The sequence below is a fragment of the Orcinus orca genome, chromosome 18 (genome assembly GCF_937001465.1).
Source record: "Orcinus orca chromosome 18, mOrcOrc1.1, whole genome shotgun sequence".
Taxonomy (NCBI): domain Eukaryota; kingdom Metazoa; phylum Chordata; class Mammalia; order Artiodactyla; family Delphinidae; genus Orcinus; species Orcinus orca.
This window is the reverse complement of record NC_064576.1, coordinates 78149098-78169565: the sequence shown is the minus strand read 5'-3', so window position 1 is coordinate 78169565 and position 20468 is coordinate 78149098. Positions and strand designations below refer to the sequence as shown.

The 20468-nt window shown below is 41.0% G+C and overlaps 2 protein-coding genes across 19 annotated transcripts in view; one reads left to right on the top strand and one right to left on the bottom strand.

The window, feature by feature from the left end:
• The window catches only part of MPHOSPH8 (M-phase phosphoprotein 8), a 49552-nt gene extending 46795 nt beyond the window's left edge, over window positions 1-2757 (top strand). For all 9 annotated transcript variants that reach the window (XM_033409310.2, XM_033409303.2, XM_049701251.1 and 6 more), the window contains 3 exons: window positions 179-306; window positions 1398-1481; window positions 2155-2757. In XM_033409310.2, the coding sequence (XP_033265201.1) occupies window positions 179-306; window positions 1398-1481; window positions 2155-2196 (254 nt within the window). In that variant the 3' untranslated portion in view covers window positions 2197-2757. The remainder of the gene's footprint in view (window positions 1-178; window positions 307-1397; window positions 1482-2154) is intronic.
• PSPC1 (paraspeckle component 1) overlaps window positions 1-20468 on the bottom strand; it is a 108222-nt gene that overhangs the window by 17050 nt on the left and 70704 nt on the right. For 3 of the 10 annotated variants that reach the window (XR_007473177.1, XR_007473178.1, XR_007473174.1), the window contains exons 9-12: window positions 8002-8092; window positions 7283-7334; window positions 6998-7092; window positions 5098-5182 (exon numbers count right to left, since the gene is read on the bottom strand). The gene's annotated coding sequence lies outside the window, so the exon portion shown is untranslated. Of the gene's footprint in view, window positions 1-5097; window positions 5183-6997; window positions 7093-7184; window positions 7335-8001; window positions 8093-20468 lie in introns of all 10 variants that reach the window. The other 7 variants (XR_007473181.1, XR_007473180.1, XR_007473175.1 and 4 more) reach the window with 5 other exon arrangements.

Sequence of the window (20468 nt, the reverse complement as noted above, 5' to 3'; positions counted from 1 at the left end):
GTCTGAAAAGCACTAGATAAACACCAGCAGGTTTTGCACCTGGAAGACTGCTCAAATCTTACAATCGAGGGTGGGGTACGGGCCGCTTCCTACCCGCATCGGCCTCCTCCCTCAGGCTCTGCAAAGTGGCCCTGTTGGGTGGGGAATTAAAATCTCTATTTGTATCTCCCCAATTCAGGCTCCGGCATCCTGCTGTTTATTTTCCACGCAAACTTTCTGGGTAAAGAGGTCATTGCTCGCCTCTGTGGACCGTGTAGTGTACAAGCTGTCGTTTTAAATGATAAATTTCAACTCCCTGTTTTCCTGGTAAGTTTCTATAGTTCATTACTGAGTACAGTCTTCTAATCAAAAGCACAGATGACATAAATTCTTCTGTTAATTGTAGTTGCTGGAAATGGCAATAATCCATAATCATAAATTGTTTTAATTGGTATCTGTGCTTTAAATTATGTTTACCAAGTCTTGGAACTAACATTTTGAAGATAAATTCTTAGGTACAAGAAACATCCTATCTAAATATTATGCCTTTTAATGCCATTATAATTACAAATGTTCACTTAAAGGAAATTTAGGGAATTCAAAAAGAAAAGCATGCCTGCGCACGGTTCAAAAACCGAAATATAAACACTGAATAACACTGGTTGTATCTATGCCTAGTTTAATTTTAGGTAATCACAGTATAATTTTGATTTTTATTCACTGTGAACTTTTTGTCTTATAAATTTTATTTTTGGCTGCGTTGGGTCTTCGTTGCTGTGTGTGGGCTTTTCTCTAGTTGTGGCGAGCGGGAACTCCTTTTCGTTGCGGTGCAGTGGCTTCTCTTGTTGGCAGAGCACGGGCTCTAGGCATGTGGGCTTCAGTAGTCGTGGCATACGGGCTTAGCTGCTTCGCAGCATGTGGGATCTTCCCGGACCAGGGCTCGAAGCCATGTCCCCTGCATTGGCAGGCGGATTTAACCACTGCGCCACCAGGGAAGCCCCACTGTGAACATTTTAAAATATAAATATATAATAACTAAACTAATAGTGGCTATGTAAATTCTTTAGCATTAAAAATGCCCTTGAAGAATCGTGTATGTTTCCTTTGCCACATATAAAATTCTCTCCTTAGGATGAATTTAACTGGTTATGAAGATTTTTAACATGCATGCTGTATACAGCTGGATACATTCTAATGCTGAAGATTTTTTATCTATATATTGTTTTTCCAGATAAATGTTATCTCTTTAATGCAAGGGAAAAGTAAAGAAATCACAGCATGTTGTCTTATAAAGAAATTCAGACAAACCTGGATTTCCTTCTACATCACTAGTCTTAAAGGTTTCTGGAGTCTGGCTGTGTCTAGATGGAGAAGTCTGTCTGCAGAAATGCTGATCTATCTTTTGGTCTCTTCCCCAGGACAGTCATTTTGTTTACTCGTTCAGCCCTGCCGCAGGCCTCAATAAACTCTTTATAAGGTTGACGGAAGCGCCGTCTGCTAAGGTAAGAATCTCCTTGCATCTGCTCTCACTGCTCAGGTCGTTCCTTCAGGTCACATTATTAGAGAAGGTTTTCAGGAATGTCATGCTGTTCCTGGTGTGCCTGCCTGGGTCTGAAATGATTTCAACCCTCTTTGATATCCATGGTGTGCAGCAGTCTGGTGATGTTCTGTGCTTTTGATATTTAATTGCCAGATGTATGATCACTAGCTGGACCGGAACAATCTGTGTGACAGCACAATTAACGTAGTAACCTAAAAACCCAATTGGACTTTTTAAAATTTATTTATTTTTGGCTGTGTTGGGTCTTCGTTGCTGCGCGCAGGCTTTCTATAGTTATGGCGAGAGTTGGCGCACAGGCTTCAGTAGTTGTGGCACGTGGGCTCAGCAGTTGTGGCACACGGGCTTAGTTGCTCCGCGGCATGTGGGATCTTCCCGGCCCAGGGCTCGAACCCATGTCCCCTGCATTGGCAGGTGGATTCTTAACCACTGCACCACCAGGGAAATCCCTCAATTGGACTTTTTAATTAAAATAATGGTAGTCTAACAACCCACACTGATAACCAATTTGACAGTATTGCCAAAGAAGGGAAACAAGTCTTGCCCGTGTGTGCTATTTTTCCCCTCTTCTAACAAAGGGGAACTCTTGAAATATATGCTTTTTTTTCTTTCAACAGGTTAAGTTGCTAATAGGTGCGTACAGAGTACAGCTGCAATGACCAAAGAATTGGGAGAGAGTTATTCTCAGACCTATTTCTAAACACTCTTCAAAGCAGTATGGAATTCTGGCACAGCTCACACTTCCAAATTAAAAGTTTCTTCTGTAAGCCTCTTGCATTTAAGGCCTGTCAGTCTGAGAGATGGGGCATGGTGCATCTAACATATAAAACACAGATGTAAGTATTTGTGCCAGTGCTCTGAAATCTAGATATTGTGTCCAGACTGTATGTTTTTCCACAGTGTGGAATGGTTCATATGAGGATTATTTAAGAAAATTAAAACTTTTTTTTAACTTGAAATTTTTTACTAGCCCTAATGAATTTTTGTGTTTAAAAAAAAAAAAATCCAGTGGGAATGTTAGCACTAAGTTAATGTGTGAGTTTGCATCCCTTGAAGTAGGATTAATCTAAGGTGGTAGGCGGGTTTGAGGGAGGAGGTCTGATCTTTCCAACGTGCTATTGACACAGATCCTGAGTAGGTGACAACTTTATATATCTGCAGGTTACCCTTTATTGTTTGAAAAGATAGTAAATCAATCTGAGATATAGCAAAAAAAAAAACCCCAGAAACCAGACATTATGAGCATAAAAGGGGATATTACATGTGGACTTTATCTTTGTTTTGGAATCCATCAAGTCATTTTGAACAGCCAGATCTTGTTACTTATTTTGAACACTGGGAAGGCCAGCCAGGCTTTGCCACACTCTGCCTCCTGAGAAAAGTGATTGCCCACAGGTCTAATGCTTATATTCTTTCAAGAAATATTTGGCAGACTAATGAATCAAGCTGTCTGGGTTATGGAAATGTATAAAATTGTTAATTTCCAGATTAGTTTTATAATTGCGTGAGTTACAATTTTAATGAAAAAAATTCAGAATGTCACATACGTCATCCCTCATCATCCATGGGGAACTGGTTCCAGGACCCCCTCAGATACCAAGATCTGAGGATGCTCGAGTCCTTGTGTCATATTTGCATTTAACCCCTTGAGTATCACCCCATATACTTTAACTCATGTCTGGATTAACTTACAATACCTAATACAAGGTAAATGCTATGTAAATAGTTGTAAACACAGTGTAAATTCTATGTAAAGAGTTCCTGGTGTGCAGCAAATTCAAGTTTTGCTTTTTGGAACTTGCTGGAAAATTTTTCTTCTTCCCCGGTTATTTGTTGAGTCTGTGGATACTAAGAGCTAACCCACACACACTGTAGAGATATTTCAGAGCACAACTGCCTTTTCCTACTTTCCTCAATAAAATACCACAATGCTGGTCTTGCTAGTTTCTTTCTGAAGTCTCAGGACTTCAAAACAAGGTGGATACGAAATGTATAGTTTAGCTAAACAATGGCTGGGATTAGACTTTTCAACGATACTGAATGCTGTACTCCTGCTGCATCTAGCCTCACAGCCACGAGATCTATTTCAGCGGTGGTGCACCCTGTCCAATATATGGAAGAGAAATGGGTTTTTAAAAAACATTCCCATCACCTAAAAAGCATGCCTAGGTAACACCTTTACAGGAGCACTAGGAATAAAACCTTGTAGAGCTGTGCAGTTTATTACAGGTCTTTTCATCTGAACTTGCTTCTCTATAGCCCTGGGGTGGGGAAATTCTGACCAGGATGATGAGGTCTTGGACTTCTCCACTTGATAAGGCAGCCAATCGCATCAGATACTTCAGTTAATGCTGCTACTTTGATATTTAAATAAGTGTGAACAATGACTGCCCTGAAAAAGCAATTCTCCAGCAGCACCTTATCAAAGGTTTGCAGATATCAAAGCCATCTCCTTGTGGCTCGTGTAGTTATACCGGGCACACAGTACAGAATGCGTAAGTGGAGCGTCACCCTCTAGGCCATGGGCGGGGCCGTAACTTCAAGCGGGATGCATGGCTCTTTTGATCCAGACTCACTGAAATATCATCACTCCTCAGCTATCACTACTTTCTGGTGTATACTGAGGTAAGGACATGATGCGAAGTCGGGTTATCCAATTAATTTAACTTACTAACCATACCACCCAGATCTGGTCACCACTAATTAGTATGCTGCAGTAGAAAGCACCTTACACATCCTTTTGCCTACAATACCCAGTACCAAAGAGCAGTGCCTAGTACCTAATACCCGCCAAAAAATGTTGGACTACAGCTGGATGAGGAGTTTGGATTTAGTCCAGGAATACAAGTTACTCAACTTCATACACTATCTTCTCAAGTCATTCCCATCTTAAATTCTTAAATTTGTAGAATGTATTCAGTGGAATGTTAGGAGGTTGCAGTTTGAAGCTCAGGTGCTGCTTTTAGAATTCTACTCGGCAGGGTTACGCTGAGAGCTTTCAGTTACCTTATGAGAATTTACTAGTTCATTAGTAGTAATTTACTACTGCTGGCAAGGTTTTAGCATCCAGAACGTTGACAGCAAGACCTTTAAAAAGCATTAACCATGAAACTCCAGTGTCTTTGCATAAAAACGGGGAAAAACATAAAAGTGCAAGGAGGATGATCAGCAAAGACCAGGCAACAGTAGGACACAGATACAAGGAGAGTACCACAAGGTGATTTATAAAATGAAATAAGAATTTAGAAAAATTGGGGACTTCCCTGGTGGTCCGGTGGTTGAGACTCTGCGCTTGCACTGCGGGCAGTGTGGGTTTGATCCCTGGTTGGGGAACTAAGATCCTACCTGCTGCGCAGCCAAAAAAAAATGTATATAAATTTATATGTGCAAGAACATATATGTAAGAATTTAGAAAACTTTAATATTTCATGCAGTTAATATGTTTCATAGCATAATACGGTACAAACCCCTAAAGTTATTTTGACATCCTAAAGCTTTACTGAGTAGGATCAGAAGAAAACGGATGGAATCCATACCACTTCCCTCCATCCTCTGCTCACCTGCAGACGGTGTTCCTTTCCAACAAAATCTGGGATTTCCAGGCCTGACTGCTCCCTCCTGGTACAGAAGAGCCTTGCTACTGGGCTGGAAAATGGAATGAGGTTCACAATTCAGTCAGGACCAAATTAAAACAAAATTGGGAAACAGTCATCTGAGCTCCCAGAGAGCCAGCCCCAAGTGGAGTCTAACCCGATCACCTCCGCTGCTCCACCGCCCAGTCTGTGCCTTGACTCATGTCCCTAAAAGAAAACCCTCCAGTGGTTTCCATTTACTGGGGAGGGGGGGGGAGGGTTGGTTGCTCTGTGACCATAACATTTGCCAGCATTAGCCAGCAAGTGTGCCAGGGGGACGGTATATAACTTAGGAAAACCACCTGGATCAAAGTGTCATAACTGCTCATGTATCCATAGACTGTTATATAAAGTAATAAATTAAAAAATAAGATTCTTCTGGCTCGTTTCTCCTGTGTCATTAAAATCATTTATCCCGGACCTCTCTGGTGGCGCAGAGGTAAGAATCCACCTGCCAATGCAGGGGACACGGATTCGAGCCCTGGTCCGGGAAGATCCCACATGCCGCGGAGCAACTAAGCCTGTGCGCCACAACTACTGAGCCTGCGCTCTAGAGCCCGCGAGCCACAACTACGGAGCCTGTGCACCACAACTACTGAAGCCCACGCGTCTAGAGCCTGTGCTCTGCAACGAGAAGCCACCGCAATGAGAAGCCCGCACACGGCAACGAAGAGAAGCCCCCGCTCGCCGCAACTAGAGAAAGCCCACATGCAGCAATGAAGACCCGACGCAGCCAAAAATAATTTAAAAAAAATTTTTTTCTCCCACAAAATGACCTGAAAAGAAAAAACTAATTGTTAGAAAACAGGAAGTAATATTGCATATTTTTGTAAAGGAAGAACAAAGAGGTTTCAGTTACAAAGAAAATAATTTACTGGGCTAGAATTACTGATCAGGAAACCTAAAAAATATTCAAGACCTGAATTTGTATATTCGGCCTATAAAACCTTCTACAACTAGTATTTCATTGTGCCTCAACCCAGAGCAGCACCACATTGTTAAGAAATGAAAATTCCTGGGCTTTTAAACCACAGACTGGGGGCCCAGCAGTCTGTGTTCTGATCCAAGAGATTCTCCTGCACCTTCAAAGTATGAGAACCAGCGTTTTAAATAAGATTTCTAAAAGGGGAAACTGTCAAGTTACTTCCTTCTACTAGAATTAAATATATATTTGGCATTTTATTTAACTTTCATAAAGTTAATCTCTTCCTGGAATGAACAGTTTCTTTTCACTGACCAGAAAATGAGACCTGGAATGAAAAGCACTTATTTAACTAAAAAAAACCAAAACAAAACAACAAAAAAACCCCCGGAATACTGTTAACCAAAAGATGGCCACATGAAACCACAGCTTCACTATCACAGCACAATTCACCTATGTACATTAGGGGTTTTTTTCCTTATTCGTATATTTTGAGATTATTTCTTCAAATTTTATTTAAGTAAGGAACCTACTTAACAAAACACTTGGAAAATTTAATACCAACAAAATGTCCAAAGAATATAGTGATTCTCTGTAAACCTATTTCAAAGGGCAATTATAATTTCATCCATAAAAACCAGAATTACCTGGAGAGATTTTGAAAACAAAGCATGATAAAGTAAAAGGGGGGTGGAGGGGGCGGAGTTCCTTGGCGGTCCAGTGGTGAGGACTCAGCGCCTTCATTGCCGTGGCCTGGGTTCAAGCCCTGGTCGGGGAACTGAGATCCCATAAGCTGTGCAGCACGGCCAAAATTTAATAAATAAAATAAACTGTTGGATCCCACCCCCCCCCACACACAAACACCCACCCCTGAAGATTTTATTGTTCAGTAGAGCAAGTATGTACCTGGGAATCTGCATTTTCAACAAGTTTCCAGGTGACAGTGATGCGGATCCAGGGACCAGCTTTGAGAACCACGACCCAACGTTAATTTTCTAGAGCTGGATAATAGCGTGAGAAACAGCTGTCACATTTTTGTGCCCATGAGTCGTCAGATACTTTGAAAAGATGACATTTCCCAAAGGTATGGTACCTATCAGTGCTTCTCACTCAGTGTGGACGCACATCCCCTGGAACCACGTTAAACTGGGCGGTCTGATTCGATGAGCCCGTGTGTACCGAGATTCTCACCTTGCGAGCAGCTCTCAGGAAAGGCTGATGCTCCTGGCTCCCAGGACCACAGCTGTAACAAGAATAGATGAGAATCACCATGTAAGGGGGTGGGGGGGTAGGGAAGAAATATACTTAAAATAATACTTCTTGCATCTATTAGGGTGACATACCATCATCACAGTTCTATCATACAGATCACATAGCGTAAATGATTCTAAAGAATTTTATGTCTTTAAGAAATAATGGAAAAAAACAATAAAATAATAGGAAAACTGTTACCCTCTAAAAAGGTGGGAAGCAGCAAGGGAGAAATGGAGCTAGTGTCCCTAGCTTGAATCTGAATTTATGATATTAAACCATTTTAAGATCACACACTTTCCAAAGGACCACAAGACTAAAATTTTAGGCTTGGAATCACTGAAAAACAAGAGGGATTTTTTTTTCCCCTCGTACATAAGACCTGTGTTAACACATCATTTCTATTCCCAGTCCAGTTTTGCCAGAAGACAAATCAATATACACATTACTACCAGTGGGGAAAGACAAGGGCAATTTGGAGCTAAAAATACCATCCAATCTTCCTCAAAGAAAAGGGCAGTGACGCTGGGAGCCGCATAAGAAGACAGGCAGAGAAGCAGAGGTTTTAACTGTGCCATGAGCTATGCAGTGTTATCCCACTGACTCTGACACGGGGACCAGGAAGAAGGACAGAGGGAGCTGCTACAACAGGTGCTGACCTGAAGGGAGACTCCAGCGTTTCCTGTCTCTCGACTTCGGTTCACCCCGGAAACCAAATTTCAGGTAGCTTCATCCATGTTTTCTTTTCTCCTAGGATTACAATAAAATCAGACTTAGCCTCTTAAAAACAAGTTTCAACGATCAATTAAAAAACAAGCGATAACTCACTTCCTACAGTCCGTGACAGGAATCAAGTTCCCTTAAGATGCCGTTTAGTCTTTACCTCATCTGATTATGTCCATTCAGTAAGGATTTTCCTTTCATTTCCTCTAAGAACATCAACTGACTTAAAATTCAGCTAAATTTTGTTTCAGCATCAGAGTAGACTGTTAAATCCACGACGCTGAAAGTCTCCCTCTTATTTTCCATAGGTCCTCTCGTCTGGACTGCTGGTCCCTCAGCACACCACAGCCCAAGACCCTTATAATCCAAAATCCTACATAGGATCCTGATTCCTATCCTATGTACAAAATTTTACTCTGCTTGTACCAAGGCAGGGCACACAAACGTGTCTGCTGTGCTCCATCAGAAGATGACCTGCTTACCTACCCAGACAGCAGGCACTCCAGATTTTCTGCTGAGGTCCAGGTTTATGTTTATTGTTACCTCATGCCTATGAAATGTGTTTTGTAACATACCTGAAGTATCAGCGCAGTAATACACAATTACAACTGAGAAATAAATACCCAGCTTTGGGCTCAATATTTTTAAAGTGAGGGTACATGACCCAAAGATACTGGAAATAATTATCCTAAATTGGCAGTTTTCAAAACTCATTTGGGTCTCAAATTCACCTGAGAATTGGATGAAGTATGACCCACCCCCGCCAAAAAGTACGTGCAAAAATTATGTACACAAAATTCTGCATGTGAATTAATCAGACTCATAGATTCCACTAATACGCCACAATGATCCAATAGGATCCATGGTCCCACTTTAAAAACCTTAAATATTTTTTCAAGCAAAGCATGCCATAAATCAACAAAAATTATCTCGCATATTATTTCCATCTGCAACTAGCATTCTTACACTGGTTTTATAACTGTATCACTTATATATACTTTGCCTTTGGTAAAGTTAAGGATGGACAAGAAGAATAAATGGAACCATAAATCAAACTGGACAACTGGATTACTTAATTCTTAAAGACACAATGACACCAGGTCTATGAAAAATTTTAATGGTCTTCTCAACTTTTCAAAAATGTGAACCTGAAAGTTTTACAAAGCACTAACTACGCTGAAACCTAGAAAGGTAATCTCCAGAACTGAGGAACTTCTAGTTGCCAAGAGTCTTTAAAAGGGTAGCTTATCTTAATCCTTTAATAGTAAAAAACAACCACTAGAGTTCTGTTTAAAGAGGTGGTACTATAACTAAGTGGCCAGGTTTATTGTGCACTGGGTTGTAACCAACTCTAATAAGACAGTTACGGATGTGCTGATAACACACCCATTCAGTGATGCTCGTAATATGGAGTTAAGAACCTGGGAAGGCCTAGAAAGTTGATGCACTTTCCTATTTTCTGAGCCTCAAGAACACCCAAATATGAAAATCAACCAACAACTGCATTTAAAGAAAAGGTTTTCTTTTTTTTTTTTTTGGCTGTGCCACACAGCTTGCAGGACCTTAGTTCCCCGATCAGGGATCGAACCCAGGCCCGACAGTGAAAGTGCCAAGTCCTAGCCAATGGACTGCCAGGGATTTCCTTAAGAAAAGGACTTCAGCTGAAATCTTAAGCCATAACTGTAACAAATCTATGTGGCAAAAGTAGTCTGCTTTAAATTAATTTTAGGATAAAACTGAGTAAGAACTGAGTGAGTTCATGTTTGACTTTACCCTCTCATGCCAACACATCTGAACTAGTTGGTAAAAATGAAAGAAGAAAAGGCTCCTCCAACCACACCCTAAGACTTTTTTCATATAGTCAGAAACGTGAACGGCCAATACCACAGGCACTTTTCTGATGACTTTTCTGAAAGAATAAAACATTAAAACTACAGAAGGCACATTCTTAATGGTCAACTATGTGCCAATGTACCTAATATCTCATTTTCCACTGAGTACACAAGTCAATCATTAACAAACTACATAGTCTGTATCATGTAATATAAATTATATATAAATAACAGAAGTACACTCTAAGAAATAACTATGAAAGATAAATACTACATAATTCAACAAGTATGGAGGCTGAGGAATACTCTACAAAAGCTCTTCCAATTACAACACATGAATTGTAAAAACCCAAGAAAAAGGATTTTAATAATGACTCAAATTGAAAAATACCTTGCCAGAAATCGGCCTAAAAGGTAATGATCTCCTCTGGAGCAGACTCCCGTGATATCGAACCATAAAGGAACCACATTCTTTATTAGCTTGTTCTGCAGCAGGGCCTCCTTCTGAGAAACAAGTTCTGAAATTTGTAGGTATGGGGGAGGGGACGTCCACGTGATCAAAGTCACCATCCGAGATCTTTCAACACACAACAGTGTTCACAACTGAATGTGACCCTCTGCCTTGATGGCAAAGACACAGACCACAATAGCGGCTGCTAAAGTAATAAATAAACCAAATGCTATTACTACAGGCAATTCACAACAGCCAAAATATGCGGTATACTTTGCACTGGAATAAGTTTACTTTTCTGTTACCTAACATTCTCTTTAAGCAACAAAGAATATAGAGAGACAGTTTGTGACTAAGAGAACAATACATCAAAAATTCAAGTCATCATTTCCCAAGGAAACTTGAAAAAATACCCATGAAAGCTGTAAACCTGTAAAACCCATGCTAATACAACTACAAGTTCTTCCTGCTTTTTGATGTAATACAATGTAATACAACTTAAACTGATGAACAAATAAGAAAATATCGGAGCTTCCCTGGTGGCGCAGTGGTTAAGAATCCGCCTGCCAATGCAGGAGGCACAGGTTCAAGCCCTGGTCCAGGAAGATCCCACATGCCACGGAGCAACTAAGCCCATGTGCGCCACAACTACTGAGCCTGAGCTCTGGAGCCCACGAGCCACAGCTACTGAAGCCCGCGTGCCTAGAGCCCATGCTCCACAACAAGAGAAGCCACCGCAATGAGAAGCCCGCGCACCACAACAAAGAGTAGCCCCGGCTCGCCCCAACTTGAGAAAGCCGCGCACAGCAACAAAGACCCAAGCCATAAATAAATAAATAAATAAATAAATAAATACTTCCAATCGACTTAATTAATTAGAAGGCTGACAAATTTTCTCAACATGTTTAATTTTCACATGACTCTTTTGGGTTGAAAATCTGCAATAAAAATAACAAACTAAGGCTTTGATTTTCTATCAAATCCATGGATTTTCCACCCAAGTTATCACAAGTTGCCAGATATCACAAGTTCAATTATGTAATAAATAACTTCCGTCTTTCAGCTGGTATTATACAAAAATCCATAATATGAACATTCAATTTTGGATTCCCAATATCATCTGGCTTTTCAGAATTCTAATAAAGCTACCTAATCTTTTTAAAAAAATATCATAGGTTATACATAGATCGGTGAGTCTTACATCAGCCGGTAATGAAACCACACAACCTAGTTATAAACAGCAATTAAGAGCATGGTGAGTAAGAGAAGGGCAAATGTACTTCACAAGAAAAGGTCTCTGAATGGCCAAAAGTATATGAAAAGGTGTTCGACATCAGAAGGTACAGAGAAATGTAAATTAAACCACAGTGATATGCCTCCACACACAATAATGGCGAAGACTGACATGACTGACAACACTGACGCTGGCAAGGATCCATCTCTGCTCGAGGGGTACGAGGCCGCGCTGACTATGGAAAACTGCTTGGCTGTTTCTAAGAAACAAACACATACCCTACACTCAGCAACTCCACTCCTAGATATTTTCCCCATGAAAAATGAGAAGTGTGATTTGTAGAAGAATGTTCATAGCAGATTTATTCTTAATAACCCCAAACTGGAAACTGCTCCAAGAATATATCAACAGGAGACTCAACAGTGTGGCATATTCACTCAGTGGTAATAAGACACATGCAACAACATATGTGAATCTCAAAAACACTATGTCCAGTGAAAAAGGCCAGAGGCAAAAGTGTATACCTTGTAAGATTCCATTAGTATGAAGTTCAGAAATGAAAACTAACATATGATCAAAACAGACAAATTGTTGCCTCTGACACAGAATGGATGGACTGGAAAAGAGCACACAAGTTCCAAAGTTTATGAAAACTGAGGCTGTCAGTTTGTTTTGCCAAACAAAACTCACAAATTTTGCATAACAGGCAAGTCCAAATTTTTAAAAAGCAAAATTTTAAGTATTTTTAAATTAAACAATCAGAAAAGAATTTATTTTAAAGTTCACGTAGCAACTCAAAATTAAGAAATAAGTACATAGGGTTTCCCTGGTGGAGCAGTGGTTAAGAATCTGCCTGCCAATGCAGGGGACACAGGTTCGAGCCCTGGTCCAGGAAGATCCCACATGCCGCAGAGCAACTAAGCCCATGCGCCACAACTACTGAAGCCCGCGAGCCTAGAGCCCGTGCTTGGCAACAAGAGAAGCCACCGCAATGAGAAGCCCGCGCACCACAACAAAGAGTAGCCACCGCTCGCCGCAACTAGAGAAAGCCTGCACAGCAATGAAGACCCAAGGCAGCCAAAAATAAATTAATTTTTTAAAAAAAGAAATAAGTATGTAAGATAAGGTCATGTTCAAGTAAAGTGGTGAGAATCATCTATCACTGATAAATATTACGTAACACTGAAATCTGGAAAATACTGAAGAAACAAATCAAAGAGTGAAACTTTTTCTGTTTTAGGCACAAGGCACATTTATTTTTAAAGTTTCTTCAGCTTTGGGATTTCACTGTTGGTCCAATGGTTAAGACTCTGTGCTTCCACTGCATGGGGGCACGGGTTCAATCCCTGGTCAGGGAAATAAGATCCCACATGCTGCACGGTGCAGCCAAAAAAATAAAATAAAATAAATTCAGCTTTATTGAGGGCAACTAAAATTTTCAGGAGAATAATTCACTGATACTACATGCCATCTTTTTCCTCAAAGGTCATACATAACATTTACTGTAGTTATCAACATAAAGTTCAGCAAAGACTCATATAAAATCTAATAAAGTACAAATTGATAATTTTATGAAACATAATTAGTGCCTCTAAGAAAAGTTAACATTAACTCAGTTTCAAAGGCCCAGACCTGTATCTATTTGCCATATCTGCAAGGCAACTGTGATGAGAGAAAAAAGGCCTTGGAAGTGAAAGATACCACTGAAAATTTTCAAGCTGAATTTTGTCCCCCAATTCCTACGAAGGCATTTCTAGTTAAACAAACAAACAGAAAGTAAAACTGTTCAAAAGGAAAAAACCCAGCAGCGTTAACATCTTGCGATCACCTAAGATTTCTCAAGTGCCCAAAACCCAAAAGGTTTTCTCAAAGAAAACCTGCCTCTGTGGTCGCATAATGAGGTTAAGTTTTAAAAACAAGTTCAACTACAACAACAAAAACTGCATTTTTAGTTCAAGATGACATGATCATTATGAACTTACATGTTCAGCGTCCACGGTTTTCTGTAAAAGTTCAATATTCCAAGTAAATTATTGCCACATCGAAGAATCCCACAGTAGTTATTTCACGAATTAACCATTTTCATATATAATGAAAAGGAACTAGAATGAACTACCAAATGATAATGTGATAATTATCAGATTTTTGATAAGTTTTTTTTTCAACATATACTTAAAACCACTTAAAAACAGCATCTACTGTTACTTACTTTGAAGATACCATGTAAATCAACAAACTAGGAAAAACATTACTGGCAGAATCCATTATGCGTTCATATGCAGTAAATAACATCACAATGTTGTACTGGGGAGAAACTACTCAAACACCAAACAAGTTTAATGTGAATTGTTGTGAGTTGATCATCTATTCAGATGTACTTAAATACAGGGTAAAAAACAGGTGCTGCGCTATGTCAGTGGGGAGGCCAGATGCTCTTTGCCCTGGGCACCTTCTACCAAGCCCTCCTTGCTGGGAACTGCTTCTGAGTTAGTGTGTCCTGAATGGTATTTACATGAAAATACACTGAGGTGGTTAAACATTTTAATGCTTTGTTCTGAACACAAGATGCCAAAAAAAGGGACTGAAAAGTCTAAAAACGGAAGGGAGAGTTTAAAACAAAATCTTGTCATATATTTAAAATGCACAGAATGTCCTGGTTACTGATTACCAGAGTTTGAGAAATTACTAAGACTGTGCAAACCAGGCACAAAACCCCCATAAAATACAGTCATAAATCTCACTTAACTTTTTGTGACTGTACATCATTTGAACATGCAACACACCCGCCTCAGCAAAGCTCAGAGGCTGCCCCCTGTCCCACTGCTCGGCCGGGGACCCCGAGCCCACTCCTCAAAGACAGCCAGGACCTCCCAAGTGGTGTGGGTGCCTCAGAGCCCCCTCGACTCCCTTTTTTAGACCATATATGCTACTTCCCGCTTTCAGTCACCACGAAGGCTTACGAGAACACTCAGCTTTGACAAAAAACTGTGTGATATTAAAAAATCTCACTTTGACTTAACTCCAGTGTGAGCCTGGAAAAGCTGCCTGTTCACAGATTCAACAAAATGCAGCGAGCACGTGCAATGAGAGCCCCTACGCCTTAGGGAATTCACAGCAGCATCCCTCAATACGGTGGTTCAGAATCACTGAATTCTAACAGAAAAAAATGGAATTCAACTGAAACTGTTCACGTTACTAATGCATGAGCACTCCTACTGCAGTAAAGCAAAAAAGAGTAGGCAGGCGTTTCAACAGACTCCCCAGAAATCAGTCTGGAATCAAAGGCACAAAATACAGAAGAGCCTGCTCGCAGCAACAAAGACCCAACGCAGCCAAATATAGAAAGGAAGGAAGGAAGGAAGGAAGGAAGGAAGGAGGGAGGGAGGGAGGGAGGGAGAAAGCGAGCTGAAATAACTCGAGTTTTGACCACTGTAAATTTGTGTGTGTGTGATCATCTAGCTATATCCAAATGACTGAAAAATAGGAAACTTAAATGGTATCTAGGTTGAAAATCAGACTCAAGTTTCTCCTTCCGTTTCCTGGCTACAGTTCAGTGGGGCCCATAGGTAACCTCCCTGTGTGTCTCAGGGGGCACCTGCCCCGAGCTGCCCTGAGCATTAAACAGACACCTTTTATTTATGACCATCAATGCGGTGCCCATCTACTCTCCCTCCTCTTCCGTATCCCAGTCATTAATAGCCTTGGTGGACCAAGCCCAGCTACCGTCCACCCCTCTGGACTGGTCTGAATGGTCTGCCTGCCCCCTGGGGTCTCCTTCAGTCAAGTCCCCGGGGTCGCATCACTGCCCAGCCCAAGCCTTTCCTACAGCTTCTCCTTTCATCACGTGAGCCTTGTGGCCTTGGCACATGCTGCTCTAGTCTTGTGTTCTCAATGGGCCAGAACGGCCCCAAGAGGGAGCAAATGAGTTAGATGGCAAAAATCTTAACTCTTTTTTTTGTGTAAAGCACAAATACAGTATATAAACAGCTATTTGTGGTGCTGAAGTTTCACTGAATGGGAGGGTTGGCGGTCTCAATCAGACAAAAATGGGAAAAAAAGAGGGCTGAGAACACCCTTGGGCTGGTTCACTCCATTCCCAGCCACAATCCCTTCCTTGCTAAATGGTACGCCCTCAGCTTGAACTGGGCTCGCCTTCAAGTCCAACTTTCCAAGTCTCCTCCTCCTGTCACTCACATCAGCTCAGAAGCCACCTCCTGCCCGGGGAGGCCTCCCCGACCATCCGAGCTAAAATGGACAAATATGTCTCCCCAGCCCAGTGATGTGCACTCCCGGCTGTGTCTACGGCCCTGGCCCAGCCACACCACGTGCTGGAGAACACTGCTCACCTGCTCTAACACCCACGACACATGAGGAAACAAAACCACCTTTCCTCTCTGGTCACACCTTGGAGAGAGAACACTTCACAATGACAATGGATACTGGAAAAAGTGACCTGTGACTAAGGCGATTCCAATTTTTCAAATAGCAAACTGTACTCATTCAGTCCTTGGGTGTACAAAGTACACATAATTACTACTATCTTAAGAGACAGAAACTTTTTAATTAAAAAAATCATTTCATTTTGCTATGACGTGTTCAAATTTATATAATAATTCACTGAATAACAAACCATAATTCTTTGGGAATGAACACAAGTGTTTTTTAATATTTTATTAATTCTAGGTAAAGCTAACTTAAAATACAGCTTAGAGACTCCACCTTTTAGGTGTGTAAATGAAGTATCTCCCCCTCCAGTATTTCCAAGTAATATAAGATTTAAAATTCAAAGTGAAATTTTAATATGAACAGCAAAGGGGAGGGGAAGGATTCTTCTAAAAGAAAGACTTTTCGATTCTTCCTATTCTTGATATTTAAGAAAGAAACTTCAAGTCAGGCACACCAATGTTAACAATATTCATTCCCATCGCTGAAGAACTGTAGAATTTTTTTAAAATGAAGATTTCTGAATTTGAGTCAAACACCCTCCTCTATCACAAAGAACACACTGAGCCATTATTAAACTCACGCGGTACCTCTAGTAAGGGAAACTGTTAATATTCACCACGTCATCTAAAACTCTAACATACAGAGAACTCTCCCCAGGACATTAACACAGTTTATTTAATGAAACAGGCATCTACTTATGTAACCTAATATTTAAAACACAAGAATTCTTGCAATTCTCATTAGCCAACTTTAGACTTCTTCAAGGCTCTCCCCAGTTCACTCGTGTAATTTCTCTTCCTAAACTTTTACTACTACCTGCAGTGATGCCATCAGTTCTTATCCACATCTGACCTTTACTGACTTTATGCCCTTGGCTGGGGACCAGCGGGAATAACGTTAAGTTCTCACTGTCCACAGTAAGGACAGGCAGCACAGCATCTAAAAAACATTAAAGGGACTTCCCTGGTGGCGCAGTGGATAAGAATCCGCCTGCCAATGCAGGGGACACGGGTTCGAGCCCTGGTCCGGGAAGATCCCACATGCTGCGTAGCAACTGGGCCCGTGTGCCACAACTACTGAGCCTGCACTCTAGAGCCCACGAGCCACAACTACTGAGGCCACATGCCACAACTACTGAGCCCACGCGCCTAGAGCCCGTGCTCAGCAACAAGAGGAGCCACCGCGATGAGAAGCCCGCGCACAACGAAGAGCAGCCTCCGCTCGCTGCAACTAGAGAAAGCCTGCGCACAGCAATGAAGACCCAACGCAGCCAAAAATAAATTTTAAAAATAAAAAACATTAAAAACACACATACCCAATGACCAAGTGATTCAACTAGTAGAAATTTTACGCTATAGACATATTCACACACATGCTCTATCTCATGTATCCAACAACATGCTATAAAGCATATAACGGGGAAAAACGAAGTATCAATGAAACACTGTCCCCAAAAGATCTGGTAAACATACCTAACAATGACCTACCAGTAAGTATAAGAAGAGAGAGGGATCTCTCTTATACTCACTGAATTAGAACAATATCCAAAACAGAATATTGTGAGGCAAATGGTAAAGTGTATACAGTGTGCTTACATATGTATTAAGAATGTACACAAATATGCCTGGGAATGCACAGAAACTTCCGGAAGGATACATAAGAAATTCGTAACCACAGCTGACCCTGGAGAGAGAAGCTGGGTGACGCGTAGACAGCACGAAGAAATTTTCACTGTGTACCATCTTTCATTTCCACGTTTGTGTACCAGATGCATGTTATTCAAAAAATTCAAAAATATATTGAATTAGTTTATGCCATCAATAGTATTTGAAGGCTAGATGATTTTTATTAGATGTTAATGCTTTCTAAAATACAATGGTGTGCAAAGGATTATTTCTAGATCTCCAAGAAGGGCTTGAATGAGGCTACAGAACAGGGCCTATTTAGGTTAACTTTTAAACTTGAGGAATAAGAAAATAGGGGTTAATCCACCCCTGGTTTCCACATTGCTTCATGCTGGCCATTAACCAAGTATGAATAAAATGAGTAATTTGTATTAAATGCCCATTTCTATAAAATGCTTTTGTCTGTAATTAATGAATGCATTGGCAGTATTCTATAAAGCCTTAAAGGCTTCCAATATGAGACTCAGTCCACCAAAAGTTCCAAGGTTGACCTAAACAGCCATCTACAGATGTGTAAAGGGTGTACCAGCCCCCTAACCTCTATAATTTTTGCACTGGTGAACTATTTGTTTCATACTTTCATTCATCAACTGGTGCTTACTTTGTTGATGACAATCAGATTCTTGAGCCAAGATCATTTCCTAAGCAGAATGATTTTACATACGCAGCACCCTTTCTAGACGTCAAAGGACCTGAAGACCTCAATCCTGACCTTGCTGCTCTGTTCTTACAGGTTGGTAGCACCAAAATTACCTGCCTTGGGGTTCAAAACCAGTCATTCTTGCCTGCTTTCTTCCATGTAACCTCCCCAACATTCAATTAACCACCCATATTCTGACTATTTTATAATTCACCGATACATCTTGATTCCTACTCTTCTTCTCCAATCCTTTTCCAGATCTCAACTGGTTGTCCTGCCTGCAGTCTGAGTACAAAGCCATCCTTCCACGATTAATCTGGTTAACCTTTACGAAATACAGATCTCAGGACCCTCACTCTCTTGCCAAAAATCTACTAGTGGTTCTTTATCATGGAGTAAGAGCTGACTAGTTTTCCAGTCTCATTTTCGCTAACTTGTTGCTTCATACACCTTTATTAGCCCCCAGCCTTTGTTCATCGTGGGCCCTCTCTGATACCGCCTGCTCCTAAAACAAGACGTAACTCATCCTGGAGATGCCACTCGGACATCTCTACCTCCCCAAACCCTTGGACACGCTCATTCAGTAATTCTCCCCTTGTGTTCTGAAGGGTCCTCTAACCCTCCTACCCTAAGCAACAACGTTCCCTCTCATTCATCCTTTGCAAATCCTTCCCAATTAGTTTATCTTATTTCCATTTCTCTTCTCCAAACTCCCTGTAACAATTTTGGACAACAGGTTCCGTGTGTAATACATCAAGTCTCCAAGTATACCCAGCTCTGCCACTGAACTGTGCACATAGCAGGTGATGTTTTAAAACGGGTAATGGGATACTAGGTAACCTACTCCAATAAGCCCATCACAACAAAAGACATTCTTTTCTGATAACAAGATTCCAAGACTTATTCTATATTCACACGTGCTTTCTTGAATTTTTCCTTTCTTCTATCTGCTTCCCAATTCATGCAGATGTAACACAAGTCTCAAGTTGATTATTAAAAGGTGCTACCCTGCTGGCGTTCACCCCCCTTTCCTGCACTGTCCTTTAGTTACTGTGCTGGATTCTAACTGAGAGAGTCGAAGGTGCTCAAGAACAGAAGCACCCCGTGTCTACCCCACACTGGCTGCCTTGGTCTTAAAAGAAGCAAATACTTTCTGAATGTAGCTGATAGACCTTCTTCAGAATCAGTGATTCAGAATCACCAGCGACTTTCAGCGTATACTAACCTAGGCTCTTTCCAAATATAACAATAATATATTCCCTTACAATTCATTCGTGGGCCCTATACATTTTTAAAAAATCATTTTATTTTATTGAAAAATACAGTATTAAGTTATCATAGGACAGCAACAAAATGTGTACATTAAATTAGCATTTTAATACCTATGTTATTTTTAATGATGTGATCAAATTCCTTTTAAAAAAGCAACACGCATTGTAGCACTAGCACCCATGCTGCCTGCGTGTATGTGTGCTCACAGGCCGTCCAAAGGAAAAGAACTGTTTAGGGACAAACAGGAAAAATATTGTAGTTAACTGTCACAACGAATCCTCCAGTGTTCATTCAATGGTAACCTCACCGAGAACACATACGATCCAGAAAAGCACTGGAGCTGAAGGGGCCCGGTGTCAGTGTCGCCACCGCTGTTCTACCAGGGACAGCTCAGGTGGAAGCAGAAAAGGGAGGCCTCCAGAGGGGAGTCTAGGGTGAGGAGGGAGCCACATAAAGACGGTGATGAAGAATAATGGAAACTGAGGAAATGGTAAAGATAAAGGATGCTGGGGAAAAATTTATGGAAAACTTAAATCGTTCAAACACCTAATTAATTGGTCTTAAAAACCAATTCTTTCTACACTATTAAGTATATAGAAAATTTAACCATGGTTCAAATAAATGTATTAAAATATATTTGTATTTCAAATACTACATATTAGCTTATAGAAAAAATTAATTAGAAGTCTGTCTAGGGCTTCCCTGGTGGCGCAGTGGTTGAGAGTCCGCCTGCCGATGCAGGGGACGTGGGTTCGTGCCCGGGTCCGGGCGGATCCCACATGCCGCGGAGCGGCTGGGCCCGTGAGCCATGGCCGCTGAGCCTGCACGTCCGGAGCCTGCGCT